Here is an 18,999-nt window from a genome sequence, read left to right as displayed (position 1 = left end):
AAGTCAATAACACAGTAGAAAACAAAGGGGGGGGTCTATATACAATGTGTGCAAAAGGCATGAGGAGGTAGGCAAATAATTACAATTTTGCAGATTAACACTGGAGTGATAAATGATCAGATGGTCATGTACAGGTAGAGATATTGGTGTGCAGAAGAGCAGAAAAGTAAATAATTAAAAACAGTATGGGGATGAGGTAGGTGAAAAGGGTGGGCTATTTACCAATAGACTATGTACAGCTGCAGCGATCGGTTAGCTGCTCAGATAGCTGATGTTTGAAGTTGGTGAGGGAGATAAAAGTCTCCAACTTCAGCGATTTTTGCAATTCGTTCCAGTCACAGGCAGCAGAGTACTGGAACGAAAGGCGGCCAAATGAGGTGTTGGCTTTAGGGATGATCAGTGAGATACACCTGCTGGAGCGCGTGCTACGGATGGGTGTTGCCATCGTGACCAGTGAGCTGAGATAAGGCGGAGCTTTACCTAGCATAGACTTGTAGATGACCTGGAGCCAGTGGGTCTGGCGACGAATATGTAGCGAGGGCCAGCCGACTAGAGCATACAAGGCGCAATGGTGGGTGGTATTAGGTGCTTTAGTGACAAAACGGATGGCACTGTGATAGACTGCATCCAGTTTGCTGAGTAGAGTGTTGGAAGCCATTTTGTAGATGACATCGCCGAAGTCGAGGATCGGTAGGATAGTCAGTTTTACTAGGGTAAGCTTGGCGGCGTGAGTGAAGGAGGCTTTGTTGCGGAATAGAAAGCCGACTCTTGATTTGATTTTCGATTGGAGATGTTTGATATGAGTCTGGAAGGAGAGTTTGCAGTCTAGCCAGACACCTAGGTACTTATAGACGTCCACATATTCTAGGTCGGAACCATCCAGGGTGGTGATAAAGTCGGGCATGCAGGTGCAGGCAGCGACCGGTTGAAAAATACTGGGCTGAGGTGATACTATACTGGGTGAGATGATACTATACTGCTGGTGAGATAGTAATACACTGGTGGTGAGATTGTACTATACTGGTGGTGAGATAGTAATATACTGGTGGTGAGATAGTAATATACTGGTGGTGAGATAGTAATATACTGGTGGAGAGATAGTTCTATACTGGTGGTGAGATAGTAATATACTGGTGGTGAGATAGTTCTATACTGGTGGTGAGATAGTAATATACTGGTGGTGAGATAGTAATATACTGGTGGAGAGATCGTTCTATACTGGTGGTGATATAGTAATATACTGGTGGTGAGATAGTAATATACTGGTGGTGAGATAGTTCTATACTGGTGGTGAGATTGTCCTATACTGGTGGTGAGATAGTAATATATTGGTGGTGAGATAGGCCTATACGGTGGTGAGATAATGTAGTACTATACTGGTGGTGAGATACTGTAGTACTATACCGATGGTGAGATAGTCCTATACTGGTGGTGAGATAGGCCTATACTGGTGGTTAAATAGTTTTATACCGGTGTTGAGAAAGTACTATACTGGTGGTGAGATAGTCTTATACTGGTGGTGAGATAGGCCTATACTGGTGGTGAGATAGTAATATACTGGTGGAGAGATAGTTCTATACTGGTGGTGAGATAGTAATATACTGGTGGTGAGATAGTTCTATACTGGTGGTGAGATAGTAATATACTGGTGGTGAGATAGTAATATACTGGTGGTGAGATCGTTCTATACTGGTGGTGATATAGTAATATACTGGTGGTGAGATAGTAATATACTGGTGGTGAGATAGTTCTATACTGGTGGTGAGATTGTCCTATACTGGTGGTGAGATAGTAATATATTGGTGGTGAGATAGGCCTATACGGTGGTGAGATAATGTAGTACTATACTGGTGGTGAGATACTGTAGTACTATACCGATGGTGAGATAGGCCTATACTGGTGGTTAAATAGTTTTATACCGGTGTTGAGAAAGTACTATACTGGTGGTGAGATAGTCTTATACTGGTGGTGAGATAGGCCTATACTGGTGGTGAGATAGTAATATACTGGTGGAGAGATAGTTCTATACTGGTGGTGAGATATTAATATACTGGTGGTGTGATAGTCCTATACTGGTGGTGAGATTGTCCTATACTGGTGGTGAGATAGTAATATACCGGTTAGATAATGTAGTACTATACTGGTGGTGAGATACTGTAGTACTATACCGATGGTGAGATAGGCCCATACTGGTGGTGAAATAGTCTTATACCGGTGTTGAGAAAGTACTATACTGGTGGTGAGATACTATAGTAGTAGTATATTGGTAGTGAGATAGGCCTATACTGTTGGTGAGATAGTACTATACTGGTGATGAGATTGTAATATACGGATAGTGAGATAGTACTATACTGGTGGTGAGTTTGTAATATACTGATTGTGAGATAGTACTATACTGGTGGTGAGATGCTGTAGTACTATACTGGTGGTGAGATAGGCCTTTACTGGTGGTGAGATAATGTAGTACTATACTGGTGGTGAGATGATACTATATTGGTGGTGAGATGTTACTATACTGGTGGTGAGATGAGACTATACTGGTGGTGAGATGATACTATACTGGTGGTGAGATGATACCATACTGGTGGTGAGATACTGCAGTACTATATTGGTGGTGAGATGATACTAGACTGGTGGTGAGATAATATTATACTGGTGGTGAGATGATACTATACGGATGGTGAGATGATACTATACTGGTGGTGAGATGATACTATACTGGTGGTGAGATACTGCAGTACTATATTGGTGGTGAGATGATACTATACTGGTGGTGAGATACTGCAGTACTATACTGGTGGTGAGATGATACTAGACTGATGGTGAGATAATATTATACTGGTGGTGAGATGATACTATACGGATGGTGAGATGATACTATACTGGTGGTGAGATACTGTAGTGCTATCCTGGTGGTGAGATGATACAATACTGGTGGTGAGATGATACTATACTGGTGGTGAGATACTGCAGTGCTATCCTGGTGGTGAGATGATACTATACTGGTGGTGAGATACTGCAGTACTATACTGGTGGTGAGATGATACTATACTGGTGGTGAGATGATATTATACTGGTGGTGAGATAATGTAGTACTACACTGGTGGTGAGATACTGCAGTACTATACTGGTGGTGAGATGATACTATACTGGTGGTGAGATACTGCAATACTATACTGGTTGTGAGATGATACTATAATACTATACTGGTTGTGAGATGACACTATACTGGTGGTGAGATGATACTATACTGGTGGTGAGATGATACTATACTGGTGGTGAGATGATACTATACTGGTGGTGAGATGATACTATACTGGTGGTGAGATGATACTATACTGGTGGTGAGATGATACTATACTGGTGTTGAGATTATACTATACTGGTGGTGAGATGATACTACACTGGTGGTGAGATACTGCAGTACTATACTGGGCTGAGGTGATACTATACTGGGTGAGATGATACTATACTGGTGGTGAGATAGTAATACTGATGTTGCGATAGTACTATAGTACTACTGTACACTGGTGGCAGACCTGGTTTCAAATACTATTTGAAATATTTTCAAAGAATTTAGTTGCAAAACTGAAAACCCCACCCATCTGTCACTCCAAATAATATTTGAACCCAGATCTGAATGGTGGAGAGATAGTAGGTCTAGATGTCTCTAGACTGCCTTGTCATTTGCTGTTTAGACTAATCTATTTTCCAGAATACATTAACAAATGGATGGGGCATAATTACCATGTTTATGATGATTTCCTCCTTTCAGAGCAAGAGAACAAAGATATAGAAGCCCTCTGTGTGTACCTGGGTTGTGTAGCTGTGTACTCACACAAGCATTGGACTAAAGAACTTATGAGAAGCGCAATCAGAGGCAAACATTATGTTGCTCATTTTTACACCATTGTTCTTTTTGTTAATCAATGTATCTTTATCATGGCTGCAATAATTGCAATTATCTTTTCCTCTCGCATCCCTGTTCATGACTAATAATGAGTCATTATGTTTTTTGCTTCCCCGAGCAGTCAATTAACATCGACGTTTTCCAAGAATCGCTAAACTGCGCTAACTGCCGCCCCGGCTGTACCTGCGCCACCCCAATCTGTTAGTGGGATCTGTCCTACCTTTTCCAAACAAAAGATAGAGCTCTATTCTCTCTTTTCCCCTCCTGCTACTTCCACCACCAAAACAGAAATGATTTAGCTTGAAATATTAATTTACCTAGGAAGCAACGCTGTGAATTAGAAACATATTTTAATCTCATGCAAGAAAAGACAGCCATCTGGCTGTTGCATGGTTTTTAAAGGGGGAGACTCCCTCCCTCTCCCCCTTCCTCTCTCTATCCCTCCTTCTATCCCTCCCTCTTCCTCTCCGTAAACGGAGACCATTAAAGTAATGTGTTCATCTACATAAAATCCAAATGGAAGATAAAGGTTCATAGTCATATGAAAGCCATTTAGGCCCTTCAATTAAAACAAGTCATTGACTTAATCAAACATCCACTCTCTGGTCAATCAGGTGCCCAACCCTGTTGTGCTTTTTCAAAAACACTAACGATAACAATAATGACAATAGTAACGATCACAATAATGACAGCAATAGTAATGATGATTAAAAGAAAATATGAAAAAAAGCTTTCATGGTGGTTCATTTACCCTAACATAACTTTACGCCTACGCAAACAGACATGATGACATGAGGGAGTGGGGGACGAATGAATGGAGGGAGATATATGATGAAGGAAGGGATACAACGAGGAGTGTAACTGTGGGACAAACAGACAGTGGCAGTAGGGCAGGCGTCACCTCGGATGTGTCTATTTACAGCTCAAATAGTATGGCTACACTAGGATAAAAGGCTAAAGCCCCCTCTCCTCTCTCTCTATCTCTCTCCACCCTCTTCATCCCTCTCTCTTTCACCCTGACCTTAATTATATTCCTTTACTGACCCACTCACTTCAGTGGAAGCCAAGGATAATTTACAAGAATATAAAACGGAGTGGAGTGGGAGAGAAAGGGTGTCGGACGGTATCTAGCTTGGTGGAAAGAAAGAAAGGAAGAAAGAAAGGAAGTAGGATGTCCCTTTTCCTTTCCCCTGACTGCCGTGTCGTATCCCTCTATTTTTTGCCAAGTAATTGCTTTCACCTATGGTGGTGACCTAGACAGATGTAATCGCTGCGTCTCCAGCCCCGGCCAACTGAATCATATTGGGCAGATTAATGGTCACTTTCAGGGGGAAAGAGGAGAGCCACCTCAGAATACACTATATATACAAAAGTATGTGGACACCCTTTCAAATGAGTGGATTTGGCTATTTCAGCCACACGTTGCTGACAGGTGTATAAAATCGAGCACACAGCCATGCAATCTCCACAGCAAAATTTGGCAGTAGAATGGCCTTAGTGAAGAGCTCAGTGACTTTCAACGTGGCACCATCATATGATGCCACCTTTCCAACAAGTCCGTTTGTCTAATTTCTGCCCTGCTAGAGCTGCCCCAGGCAGCTGTAAGGGCTGTTATTGTGAAGTGGAAATGTTTAGGAGCAACAACGCCTCAGACGCGAAGTGGTAAGCCACACAAGCTCACAGAATGGGACAGCCGAGTGCTGAAGTGCGAGCGAGTAAAAATCGTCTGTCCATCGGTTGCAACATTCACTACCGAGTTCCAAACTGCCTCTGGAAGCAACGTCAACACAAGAACTGTTCATGAAATGGGTTTCCATGGCCGAGCAGCCGCACACAAGCCTAAGATCACCGTGCGCAATGCCAAGCGTTGGCTGGTGTGGTGTAAAGCTCGCAGCCATTGGGTTCTGGAGCAGTGGAAATGCGTTCTCTGGAGTGATGAATCACGCTTCACTATCTGGCAGTCCGACAGACAAATCTTTGTTTGGCCGATGCCATCAGAATGCTACCTGCCCAAATGCGTGTACCAAATGTAAAGTTTGGTGGAGGAGGAAAAATGGTCTGGGGCAGTTTTTCATGGTTTGGGCTAGGCCCCTTAGTTCCAGTGAAGGGAAATCTTAACGCTTCAGAATACAATGACATTCTAGATGATTCTGTGCTTCCAAATTTGTGGCAACAGTTTGGGGAAGGCCCTTTCCTGTTTCAGCATGACAATGCCCCTGTGCACAAAGTCAGGTCCATACAGAAAGGGTTTGTCGAATTTGGTGTGGAAGAACTTGACTGGCCTGCAAAGAGCCCTGACCTCAACCCCATGAAACACCAGCAAAGGGGGGACCAACTCCATATTAATGCCCATAATTTTGGAATGAGATGTTTGACGAGCAGGTGTCCACATACTTTTGGGCACATAGTGTATCTGTAGCTAGCTAGTCGAGGGCCTAACCCTCCCAGCTCACTGCACATAAAGTGTCAAATAAAACCATTACATAGAAATATAATGACTAGAATGGACAACTGACCATGATCATTTGAATGGTATACTCAAGGGTACACTCAATATGGCTGCCGGTCCACTGATTTGGGCATGTCTGTTTTAGTAATACTATTTCTATGGCTTAAGACATCTCTGCTAAGAGACTAGTTAGTCTGAGTGAGCAAGATACTGCCAAAATAAAGGAAACACTTGAGTAAATGAGGGATACAAAGTATATTGAAAGCAGGTGCTTCCACACAGGTGTGGTTTCTGAGTTGATTAAGTCATTCATATGTGTGTGTGTGTCTCAGTCACCAGATCTCAACCCAATTGAACACGTACAATATGGGAGATTCTGGAGTGGCAACTGAGACAGCGTTTTTCACCACCGTCAACAAAACACCAAATTATGGAATTTCTCGTGTCACATCCATCAGAGTGCCAGACACTGTAGAATATATGACAAGGTGTATTGAAGCTGTTCTGGCTCGTGGTGCCCAACGCCCTATTAAGACACTTTATGTTGGTGTTTCCTTTATTTTGGCAGTTAACTTTATGTATCAAGATCATAGGCAGGTATGGCCAGGCAGATGTTGTTGTATCCTATAAAGCTAGCAGCACCAATTAGCCTCCAAATATTGGGAGAATTGTAGGGAAACAGTGCTGCTAGCTGCCATCGCCACATCTCTCCCTAGTTGAGTGAGATAATACAGCTAATGTGTGGACACTCATGCTCTCACCTCCCGGTGGAAAGAGACAGGGTGAGAACAAGAGATTTAATGTAACATCCCTTTCTTCAACCACCGCACCGAGAACAAGGAGATCATTCGTGGCTGTCAAAAGATGCCTCCGAAAAAAAACACACTAGTGGTGAATAAAAAAAAAATCACCCTGAACATTGACTTAAGCTTCGACAAACTACCGCCTTGTCTCCCCTCATGTCAGATCTCAGAACCCTCTGACTGGGTAGGTGGTGGAGGAATATCACACAGCCGAGGTAGCAGCCCTTATTCACTGTACTGTGGGTGTACTGTTAAAGACGGTTAAAGACCGTGGTTGTCCCAAATGGCATCCTATTCCCTGTAGTGCACTAGGCAATCTAAGACCAGGAGGTCTTAGATAGTAGGTAGGTAGTTTAAGGGTCAGTGGATTCAAACAATGGACGATCCCTACATGAACAAATTAGTGTAGGATTATCCTATGCAAACTTATACGGAAAATAAGCATCATTCATGCTTCTACACCGGCATTGCTTGCTGTTTGGGGTTTTAGGCTGGGTTTCTGTACAGCACTTTGAGATATCAGCTGATGTACGAAGGGCTATATAAATAAATTTAATTTGATTTGATTTGATTCAGTCAACAGGAAAAAAATCAACAACACAAATCACTGACTGACTGACTGACTGACTGACTGACATCTCCGGCTCCCTGCTCCTGTTCGGTCTCATGCTCTTGGGAAGAGATTTATCCACCACACACAGAGTAAATACCAGACCAATCCCAACCCTTCTCTGTAGTCAATAAAGCCATATTTTTAAATGCTCTGTTTAAACAGGGATCATGTGTTTTCATAAAAAGGTAATCCACCAATAAAGATAGCCCTCAGATCAATAGATGGCTGTGTCTTCGTTCCTGTCTGTGGAGCGTGTGGATTACTCAGAGTTTGGCCTCTGTGAACATCGCCCTTTACTTTCTGACTTCCACTGTTTTGTTTTACCTCTGGCTATGACTGTCTGTCTGTTGATTCAACAATTTTCATCCTATCCTCTGAAATGTCATATAGGCAGATCATATATGCTTTACCTTTGATGACATAGCAGGTCCTAAAATTCGACATGGGAGGGAAAAAGTGTGTTTTCATGGTAATGACACTGATGGTGTGTTTGAGATGATCTAACCTTGTGATCTTGTCTGTGCAGGACATGGTGATGAGCTGTTCCCCTTGCAGTACCCCGTCCCAGGTCTGGACTGCCCCTCTGGAGGACCTCACAGGCAGGGTTCCCTCCCCGGACTCGATCTTGGTCCTCAGGTGGCTGTGGAACTTCTTCAGCAGGTGTCTGCTGCTGTGCACTGGGAACAGATCAGAGCCGGACGGTCAGTCTTATTTGTGTGTCTGTGTGTGTGTTATTGATTGATTCACTCATACATGTCAGTGTATCTGACTGTTTCAATTCAGTATGTAGCACACACGATCATGCCTAACTTTGTGTCTCTATGTTCTGAACGTCACTATTGCCTGAAATTCCACCTTATATCCATCCCATATGGAAATCAACCAAAAGGGGCAATGATTTTAAACCCTTAGCTAAGTAGTTCTCCACTACAGATCTCTCTCTCTCTCTCTCTTTCTGTCTCTCTCTCTCTCTTCTCTCTGTCTCTCTCTCTCTCTCTCTCTCTCTCTCGATGCAATGAAGTTAAAGTTAAGCCTTGAGTTCCCCTCTGAAGTATTGAGGAAAAGGCAGAGAAAGGTATTATGGGAGCCCCTTCTGCATAAGTAATTTTCTAATCTGTAAAAGCTGATTGATGAACATTTAAAGGTTTAATGACCAAGAAAGTGAAGTTCAAAGCTTTCCAGGGAGACAGTCTCTCAGTTTCTTTCATACTGGCGTGATTCATTTGCCTCCTCAAATGTTTTTTTCCCTTCATTTTAGTGTGTGTGTGTGTGTGTGTGTGTGTGTGTGTGTGTGTGTGTGTGTGTGCAAGAAAACCTCCACGTCAATATAATGATACACCAGCAGCATGGCTACAGTGCTGAATAGATCTGTCTAAGAGAAAAAAGGAGGGGAAATATTTTTGATGGAAAACTGCCAAGCAGATTACATTGCTAACCCTGTAAGTCACACATAAAAACGAATGCCAGCCGTCGCCATCTAAATGAATATACATTTTTTTATGGAGTAAGCATTAAAATGTCATCTGTTCAGCACAGTGGCTTGGCAGTCTGAAAGGCCTGTGGATGTAATGTGACATGAAAGGGATGCCAGTTTTCTGACAGCGTCTGACAAAAGCAGAGCAGTCGCTTTCAACATATCAGCCGGCAGAAGATGATCCCTTACAAAAAAATAAAACTCTGGTAAAGGGGAAAAAGACACCAAACCACGAGGAAGACAGGAGAGAGGGAGGGAGGGAAAATAAACGAGAGATAACGAGAGAGATGAAGATGGATAGAGAGTCTGTCTTACGGTCCGTGGTGATTTCGTAGGGCGAGTTGAGGCGAGCGTCTCCGCAGGGCGACGTGCTGATGTACATATGGAAATGGACGTTGTCCCTCAACCGGTACCCTGACTCCTTGTGCCGGACGAATATCGACTCTTCCCAGTCCTCTCGCCTTTTGCTTCAAAGACAAAGAAAGAAAAGATGAGAAAAAAGAGAGTGACCACTATCTATCTATCACAGCACACACATACATACACCCCCCCCCCCCCACCCCCGTCTATTTTTCAATGATGAACTGAAACAGAGGGAGAGGGCGAGTGATGACAAACACTGGCCTTCTCCCTGACCAAAGCAGTTTCTCTCTCTGTCACTGTCGGCCCCCTGAACATTACTCAGTCTGTCTCAACTGGATGATACATCACGAAGAGCGGAGGGCTGCTGGTGTGTGAGTGTGCGTTTGAGTGTATATATGTGTGTGTGTATACCAGTTTTTCCTACATCATCCCTGAATGGTTGAAATGACTATGAGCCTTGACTGATACTAGACACTAGGCTACCCACTAAAACTCCAGCCAGTTATTCAGCTACTGACTGTGATGTGTGATAGTAGTTGCTACTACGAACTGAGGCTGCAAATATTTGTTTTACTCAAACATACTTTAATTTCACAAATCCGTATTGAACCATGCCACATGCTTACTATTTGATGCCTTGAATTTAAATAATTCAGTTCTACCATATACTAATATACTCAGAGCTCGCCATTGTGATTTTTCATCATTGGAGACATAATGCATGGCATGATACTACAGTATATTCCCTACGTCGCTTTCGGTCTCAACCCTAGACTTCTCATAGTATATATCAATGATGTCGCTCTTGCTGCGGGTGATTCTTTGATCCACCTCTATGCAGACGGCACCATTCTGTATACATCTGGCCCTTCTTTGGACACTGTGTTAACAAACGAGCTTCAACGCCATACAACACTCCTTCCGTGGCCTCCAACTGCTCTTAAATGCTAGTAAAATGAACTGCATGCTCTTCAACCGATCGCTGCCCGCACCCGCCCGCCCGACTAGCATCACTACTCTGGACGGTTCTGACTTAGAATATGTGGACAACTATAAATACCTAGGTGTCTGGTTAGACTGTAAACTCTCCTTCCAGACTCATATCAAACATCTCCAATCCAAAGTTAAATCAAGAATCGGCTTCGATTTTCGCAACAAAGCCTCCTTCACTCATGCTGCCAAACATACCCTCGTAAAATTGACTATCCTACCGATCCTTGACTTCGGCGATGTCATTTACAAAATAGCCTCCAACACTCTACTCAGCAAATTGGATGCAGTCTATCACAGTGCCATCCGTTTTGTCACCAAAGTCCCATATACTACCCACCACTGCGACCTGTATGCTCTCGTTGGCTGGTCCTCGCTACATATTCATCGCCAAACCCACTGTCTCCAGGTCATCTATAAGTCGTTGCTAAGTAAAGCTCCGCCTTAGTTCAGCTCACTGGTCACCATAGCAACACCCACCCGTAGCACGCGCTCCAGCAGGTATATTTCACTGGTCATCCCCAAAGCCAACACCTTCTTTGGCCGCCTTTCCTTCCAGTTCTCTGCTGCCAATGACTGGAACGAATTGCAAAAATCACTGAAGTTGGAGACTATTATCTCCCTCACTCTTTAAGAGTCAGCTGTCAGAGCAGCTTACCGATCGCTACAGCTCATCTGTAAATAGCCCATCCAACCAACTACCTACCTCATCCCCATATTTGTTTTTGTTTTTCTGCTCTTTTGCAAACCATTATGTCTACCTGCACATCCTCATCTGCACATATATCACTCCAGTGTAAATTGCTAAATTGTAATTACTTCGCCACTATTGGCCTATTTATTGCCTCACCTCCTTCCTTCATATGCTCACACTGTATACAGATTTTTCTACTGTGTTATTGACTGCACGATCGTTTATCCCATGTGAAACTCTGTGTTGTTTTTGTCGCGCTGCTTTGCTTTATCTTGGCCAGGTTGCAGTTGTTCTCAACTGGCCTACCAGGTTAAATGAAGGTAAAATCATTTTTTATTTAAAAATAGGGTGAATATACGTCAGTTGTGGCATTATGTTTGGCTATTTTCATAGGACTTATCTTTCCCATTAGCTTTCTCTTGCTCAGCCGCTGAGACTCTGGCCCAGTGATTATATTAGACGTTGAGGAAAGACTAGAGTCAATACGCTGTATTATGCTAATATGACATTAAAGGAACTAGCCTTTTCTACTCTAATCTGACAGGCTGGCAATTTAGTAGCCAGACGGGCCTGGCAGGTAAGATTGGTTCAAGGTAGCACACGATGCAATTTACCAAAGTGGTTGTGTAGGTAGGAACATTTCAAACTAAAAACTAGAATTTTTAGAAGACAATGCTTCTTCTCTGGTGGGGCAAATATTAGGTTTTGGAGACGTAGTTATAGCAGTTTCACAAGATAAAGAATGTAACGTATATCATTTTAATCAGGAACTCATTGCTTTGACACAAAAGCAGTCTGCCTACAGTATGACGCTTGATTGTGAAAATGGCTTTGTTGTATAATGCTTCTCTGTTACCATGGTGCTAAGTAAGGACAGAATTGTAATTTAAGCGTAGCTACAAGTTATATAATATAATCTGATTTAGAATCGTATTTTTAGGAGCATTTAATGAACATCTATGAAAAATAACTCTTGAATAGTGCTTTAAAAACACATCCAGTATATCACTTTAATTTACATATCCCTCACTGTACTTGTAAGGATAATTAGTAAAACACCCCTGCCTACTCTTGTACTATTCAAAGGAGACAAAATTAGATGTTATTACTGAGAGTAGAAGAAGCACATGAACACTTTACTTAAAGCCTGCAGGTATAATGTTTCTATTAGATGCTATAAACTTGTATGAGCCCTTACAACGAGGCCTTATAATACGGTTTATAATATGTTACAGAAGCATTCGATGTCGTTACCTTAAGAAGAGCTCTAACTGAGAGTAGAGGTAGCGAACCAAGGCTCTCCTGGCTGTGATCTCAGCGTGACAGTCGTTGACCACCAGTCCTTGGTTACTGATATGTTCTCCCTTGATACATTTGGTCCCGGTAGATAACGCTATCACCTGGACTTGTCTCAGGTCCAAACCTGGCAAAGACAGAGAGAGAGGGAAAAAAACGGGGAGACAACAAGTATTAGAAATAAAATAGCTTTATTACCTTTAAAATATAATTTAGAACTCATGACTCACACTTCGTTGTGTCATTTGACAGAGCAACTTGTCATCAAGAACTCATGTGGTGTGAAAACAATGAAACAAGAGTATGTCTAGAGTCCGCATTAGTTAGGGGATAACAGTGGACTCCGTCAACAAATCTCCACACCTAAATCCCTTTAACCTGATACCATAGGCCATTTCTGAATGGCACTATATTCCCTATATAGTGCACTACTTTTGACCAGGGCCTGGTCAAAAGTAGTTCCCCATATAGGGAATTGGGTACCATTTGGGACACAGCCCATTTAAATACCATGTAAGACTTCAGGTGAACACTTCAGGTGAACACTACTACCACTCTTTGAAATGTGATTGTTAGTGAACCCAGTAGGAAGAAACCCACCCTTGCAGCCCATAGATCCCCTCCTGCCACAGCCCTGAAACCTATTTGTTTGATTTTAATTCAAAAGCACTGTGGTTAAAAAATGGGCTTCAGCAGCAGGATTTTTGACAGCATAAACCATGAGTGTGTGACGGGGCTGGCTCAGCATGCTTTAACCACCGTCAGTCTCCTTTTCTCTCCTCCGCTCTCCTCTCCTCTGCCTGCCACAAATCTCTCCATCGCTTCACAAATTCAGGGTTCACTGCGTCCGCCGAACCTGGAGGCAACGCGGGTGCAACATATGAGCTTTTATCTGCTGTGGCCCAGATGGTATTGTAGTCAGGCAAGCAGACAGGCAGGCTATAGAGTGTGTGTGTGTGTGTGCATGCAGGCAGACAGGCGACGAGCCACCTCTGCCAGGTTGCCATTAACAATAAGTGCAGCTCATATTGAGGTGGGGTTAAAGTCATGGCCTCTGAAATCCATTCGGCTAGCTTTGACTAACCACCTTCTGACTCAGTGGCTGCTTGGATAGAGCAAAGGAGGACGGAGACATAAGAGATATGGTTCTTCTCATGATGCATTTCCTAGCTTCTTTATACGTTCTTGTGGCAATGCTATATTGTTGTCCCCCATGATGAAATCGGGGAGGTGATTTTGGATCTGTCAGTTAGTCCGTTAGTCACAAGCGATATCTCAGAGAGCATTGGCCCGATTTTTACGAATCTTGGGTGAATGATGCGTCTTGCCATTAAGATCGGCATTTACAAAATTACACTGATCGGCCAGTTGGTGGCACTATAACAAGAGATTGAAAATGAAAGGTCACGCCCCTCACCCCACTTGACCTAAAGTCATGAAGAAATGTGGATTTTCCACCAATTTGAATTTCAAAACGCTACTCGTCTGGCAACGAATGACCGATCTGCACGAAACTTGATATATGGCATCTATCGACAAACGTCTCTCAACGGAACAAAGGCATACAAATCAGTCAAGGATATTCGTATTGTATTAAAATGTGTTGCTTATTTTTATAATTTTTTTACAAAGTAAGTTGACTGAGAACACATTCTTATTTACAGCAACGACCTGGGGTATAGTTACTTACATGGGAGCAGGGGGGGATGAATGAGCCAATTGGAAGCTGTGGATGATTAGGTGGCTCTGATGGTGGGGGCCAGATTGGGAATTTAGCCAGGACAAATGTTGAGAAACACCGGCAAGACTCAAGAACATTCATATCGACCACACGTTAATAATGGGAACATGTTTATATCTCTTGATCTGTTTGATGAAATTTGTCACACATGCTCAGGGATTGGAGTCTAACTAACCCACCAGATATCTCAGACATCATTGACCCGATTTTGACAAAACTTGGGTGAATGATGCGTCTTGCCATAGAGAGCCATAATTTACAAAATTACACTGATTGGCCCGAGGAGGGGGGAGGGGGCTGCACCATTCTCGGGGGACGACATGTTTGCTGTTGCCTTGTTGATTACGAAACGGTTCTGGCCGCGCAATCTGATTGATCAAAAGTGCATTCCAACCGTGATGTTTTTTTAGCACAATATCATTTCTAGCCGTGAAGCACTGTATGATCAGTCCACTAACAGCAGCAAACCAAGGCAACAATGTGGCAGCTGAATCACCTAGCGTAGAGAAAAAAATCAAGCCATTAATGAATAAATGATACTCTTTGGTTGTAGAAACTCCACTAGCACAATCACACAGAGAGATTGGTGCCCTGGCTAGTTCTTAGCGGAACCACTGCAACACCAGCCCAGACCAGGGAACCCACGCCAGGAACTACAAGATTAATGTTAAGGACAAACCAGATGCTGGCTGCTCCTGCTCTGCACAGGCTCAGTAGCCAAGTCTAAACCATAATGCAGGTTGGATGCCAAGTTGAGAAGGAACAGATACTTTACCTCTAGCAGCATATTTTGAGACACCTAAACCTATGTTTTCTGCGTCCGAAATGGCACCCTATTTCGTTTGGGACGTTCCCCTAGATCGAAATGATTTCCTTAGGACTAGTCTATGTGGGGTAATAGCTTGGTCCAATAACCTCACCATGGTTCATCCTCTGTTGTGTCATCTACTGTACAGTGCCAGGTTGAGCAAACCAACAGCTCCAGGTCTATCCTCCACATCAGCCCTGAGCATGCAGCAACATGCCTCGTTCTGGGGAGATAATACAAGTTAAACGTGCCGACTGCAACACCCTTTTCACTTTCCCCTTTTTCTCTCCTTTTTCTCTGATGTTCCACTTAGCAATTGTTTAGATCCATTTTGCGGGGGATAATTTCTCCTAGCTGCTCTTCATCTCACCATGAAATTGCCACCAAGCAGCCCCCCCCCCCCTCCCTCTGAGAGGAGAAAGAGAGAGCGAGAGCGCGTGAGAGAGATTTTAAGTGGGGTTAATAGCTATCATCAAGCAGGTATTTTCCAAATTAGGTTTGTCTCATCAGTTTCTATCATCATAAGACTATTATCATAAGGAAGCCTTCTGGAGTAACTAACTTCAGTCATATTTCAGTTTAGTAAAGGGGAATTAAATGATACACAGGCTATTATAAAGTTCAACTTTCCAATTTTCTACTCTGTTATCAGCTCTGTTATCAACTAAATCAAGTTTGTATTCTTTATTCACAGACCTTTCCATTTTCTTTGTTGCTGTAGACAAAGAGACACATTAACAGACAGAAATAAGATTTTTCTGTAATAAGAACCCATTATTCTTCAGTACTAAAGGAGCATTAAAATGATGTTCGTCTCCTGGAGTAAAAGGAATTGTTGTCAAGCCAAGGTTAACGCAAGTGAACTCAATTGCATACCACTAGGCTATGAAGAGACTCATGAACGGAAGATGGTTGAAGATCTTCAATGTGAAGTTAAGATGTGTATCATCATGAGAATCAATATGAAAATATATCTGATACAATGACAGGGAGGGGTAGCTAGGAGAGAAGTATGTTTTTGAACCTTGAAATCTTTCTGGGTGTGCAACTCTTTAACGACCTCTAGAATTGTATTATATGTGTGTCCCAAATGCCACCCTACCGTATTCCCTTCATAGTGTACTACTACAAGCTTGGCACACCTGTATTTGGGGAGTTTCTCCCATCCTTCTTTGCAGATCCTCTCAAGCTCTGTCAGGTTGGATGGGGAGCGTCGCTACGCAGCTATTTTCAGGTCTCTCCAAAGATGTTCCATCGTGTTCAAGACCGGGCTTTCGCTGGGTCATACAAGGACATTCAGAGACTTGTCCCGAAGCCACTTTTGCATTGTCTTGGCTGTTTGCTTATGTTTGTTGTCCTGTTGGACCGTGAACCTTCGCCCCAGTCTGAGGTCCTGAGAGCTCTCGAGCAGGTTTTCAACAAGGATCTCTCTGTACTTTGCTCCGTTCATCTTTGCCTCGATCCTGACAAGTCTCCCAGTCCCTGCCGCTGAAAAACATCCCCACAGCATGATGCTGCCACCACCATGCTTCACCGTAGGGAGGGTGCCAGGTTTCCTCCAGACATGACGCTTGGCATTCAGGCTAAAGAGTTCAATCTTGGTTTCATCAGACCAGAAAATCTTATTTCTCATGGTCTGAGAGTCTTTAGGTGACTTTTGGCAAACTCCAAGTGGGCTGTCATGTGCCTTTTACTGAAGAGGGGCTTCCGTCTGTCCATTCTACCATAAAGGCCTTGTTTTTGGAGTGCTGCAGAGATTGTTGTCCTTCTGGAAGGTTCGCCCATCTGCAAAGAGGAACTGTAGAGCTCTCTCAGAGTGACCAATAGGTTCTTGGTCACCTCCCTGACCAAGGCCCTTCTCCCCCAATTGCTCAGTTTGGCTCTAGGAAGAGTCTTGGTGGTTCCAAACTTCTTCCATTTAAGAATGATGAAGGCCACTGTGTTCTTGGGCACCTTTAATGCTGCAGAAATGTTTGGGTACCCTTCAAGGAGTCTGAATACTTCCCGAAGGCACTGTATAGGTAATAGGGAGCCATTTGGGATGTATACAAAGTGTACTACTAATTTTAATAACTATGACCCATGACCTTACAGTAGTGTTGACAATAGGGTCACTTTAATCTCTTGATGATAATTAAATTTGACCTACAAATGCACTCCATTCAAAAACAATCCGCTGCCCTCTGAACTGACAGTGTTATTAGCCTTTCTGTCCTGACAGTGCTGTCTCCATACAGCCGTCTTACCCAGGGATGGCAACAGGCGGCCCATAGGATAAAACCGGCCCGCAAGTGATCTTTTCTGGTCCCCCAAAGTTTTTAGTAAAACAAAACAAAAATATAAACGCAACATGCAACAATTTCAACGATTTTAATTCCTTCGGCCCTAATCTATGGATTTCACATGACTGGGCAGGGGCACAGCCATGGGTGGGACTGGGGGGGGGCATAGGCCCACCCACTGGGGAGCCAGGGCCAGCCAATCAGAATGAGTCTTTCCCCACAAAAGGGCTTTATTACAGACAGCAATATTCCTTAGTTTCATCAGCTGTCCGTGTGGCTGGTCTCAGACTATCCCGCAGGTGAAGAAGCAAGATGTTGTCCTGGGCTGGCATGGTCTGCGGTTGTGAGGCCGGTTGGACGTACTGCCAAATTTTCTAAAACGACGTTGGAGGTGGCTTATGGTAGAGAAATTAACATTACATTCTCTGGGAACAATTCTGGTGGACATTCCTGCAGTCATCATGCCAATTGCACGCTCCCTCAAAACTTGAGACATTGTGTTGTGTGACAAAACTGCACATTTTAGAGTGGTCTTTTATTGTCCCCAGCACAAGGTGCACCTGTTTAATGATCATGCCGTTTAATCAACTTCTTGATATGCCACACCAGTCAGGTGGATGGATTATCTTGGCAAAGAAGAAATGCTCACTAACAGGGATGTAAACAAATTTGTGTTCAAAATTTGAGAGAAATAAGCTTTTTGTGAGTATTTATTTCAGCTCATGGAACATGTATATAGCGTTTATGTTTTTGCTCAGTATACTGTATATGCATTTTTATTAAGAACTTTATTTTTTGGTAAAAAATAATAATAAATCACCAGGAATTCAGCTAAAAATGTGTTTAATTTAGGAAATCTGTGCCACAAACGAAAGTATTACCACAAACGAAAAATGTTACATATGTGATCGTGGCTCAACATAATCAAGATATGCAATGATTGTTATTTTCAAGGACAATCTCTTTTTGGGCTTAGTTGTGGTCAATTTGCAGTGTACAAATGATTATGATTATGTTCCGGGCCCCCGATCATCCTCTCCAACCTTCCCCACCTCTAACCCGACTCTAGACAACCTCACTTCTAAGCCTTTTAAAACGGGGTATTATTGAATGACAAATTCATAAAAAAGCAGGGGAGGCAACAAGAGATAAGAAAAAGAAAAAGTATAAAAAGAGAGACATCTTCTGTGGAAATGGATACCCAGCACCAGACTTCAAAACATTACAAAGCAATAATTCACCACTTGCTTCTCACTCTGAACTGCTGTTATTTAATCTCCTATGATTTCACTCTATGGAAGAGAGACTCACATATCCTAACTGAATTACAGGCTGTGTTAAAACATCTCCATACCAAACAAGTGGTCAATAAAAAAGACTTTGGCATTTGTCATGCGCTCTCTCTGCATGCTTTCCAACGGGAACTCTGATGTCCTAAACTCATTTCCATCTCCAAGGACCGACGCTATCTTAGATACAAATGAAATTATCCACACCTTCTAACCCAATGAGTTTTCTGTTTACTTTGCCTTCTACAGCCACATAACCAATAAGAGCCTCACTGTGCCAGTGACAA

At 43.0% G+C, this 18,999-nt stretch overlaps 1 protein-coding gene across 1 annotated transcript in view; it reads right to left on the bottom strand.

Moving 5' to 3' along the window:
- adarb2 (adenosine deaminase RNA specific B2 (inactive)) overlaps nucleotides 1–18,999 on the bottom strand; it is an 83,046-nt gene that overhangs the window by 24,780 nt on the left and 39,267 nt on the right. The window contains exons 4-6 of the mRNA XM_031796730.1: nucleotides 12,551–12,719; nucleotides 9,565–9,716; nucleotides 8,281–8,452 (exon numbers count right to left, since the gene is read on the bottom strand). Coding sequence (XP_031652590.1) covers nucleotides 8,281–8,452; nucleotides 9,565–9,716; nucleotides 12,551–12,719 — 493 coding nt within the window. The remainder of the gene's footprint in view (nucleotides 1–8,280; nucleotides 8,453–9,564; nucleotides 9,717–12,550; nucleotides 12,720–18,999) is intronic.

The sequence above is a fragment of the Oncorhynchus kisutch genome, linkage group LG18 (genome assembly GCF_002021735.2).
Source record: "Oncorhynchus kisutch isolate 150728-3 linkage group LG18, Okis_V2, whole genome shotgun sequence".
In the NCBI taxonomy this organism is placed as follows: Eukaryota; Metazoa; Chordata; class Actinopteri; order Salmoniformes; family Salmonidae; genus Oncorhynchus; species Oncorhynchus kisutch.
Note: the sequence above shows the minus strand (reverse complement) of the source record. Positions and strands in the feature narration are given on the sequence as shown.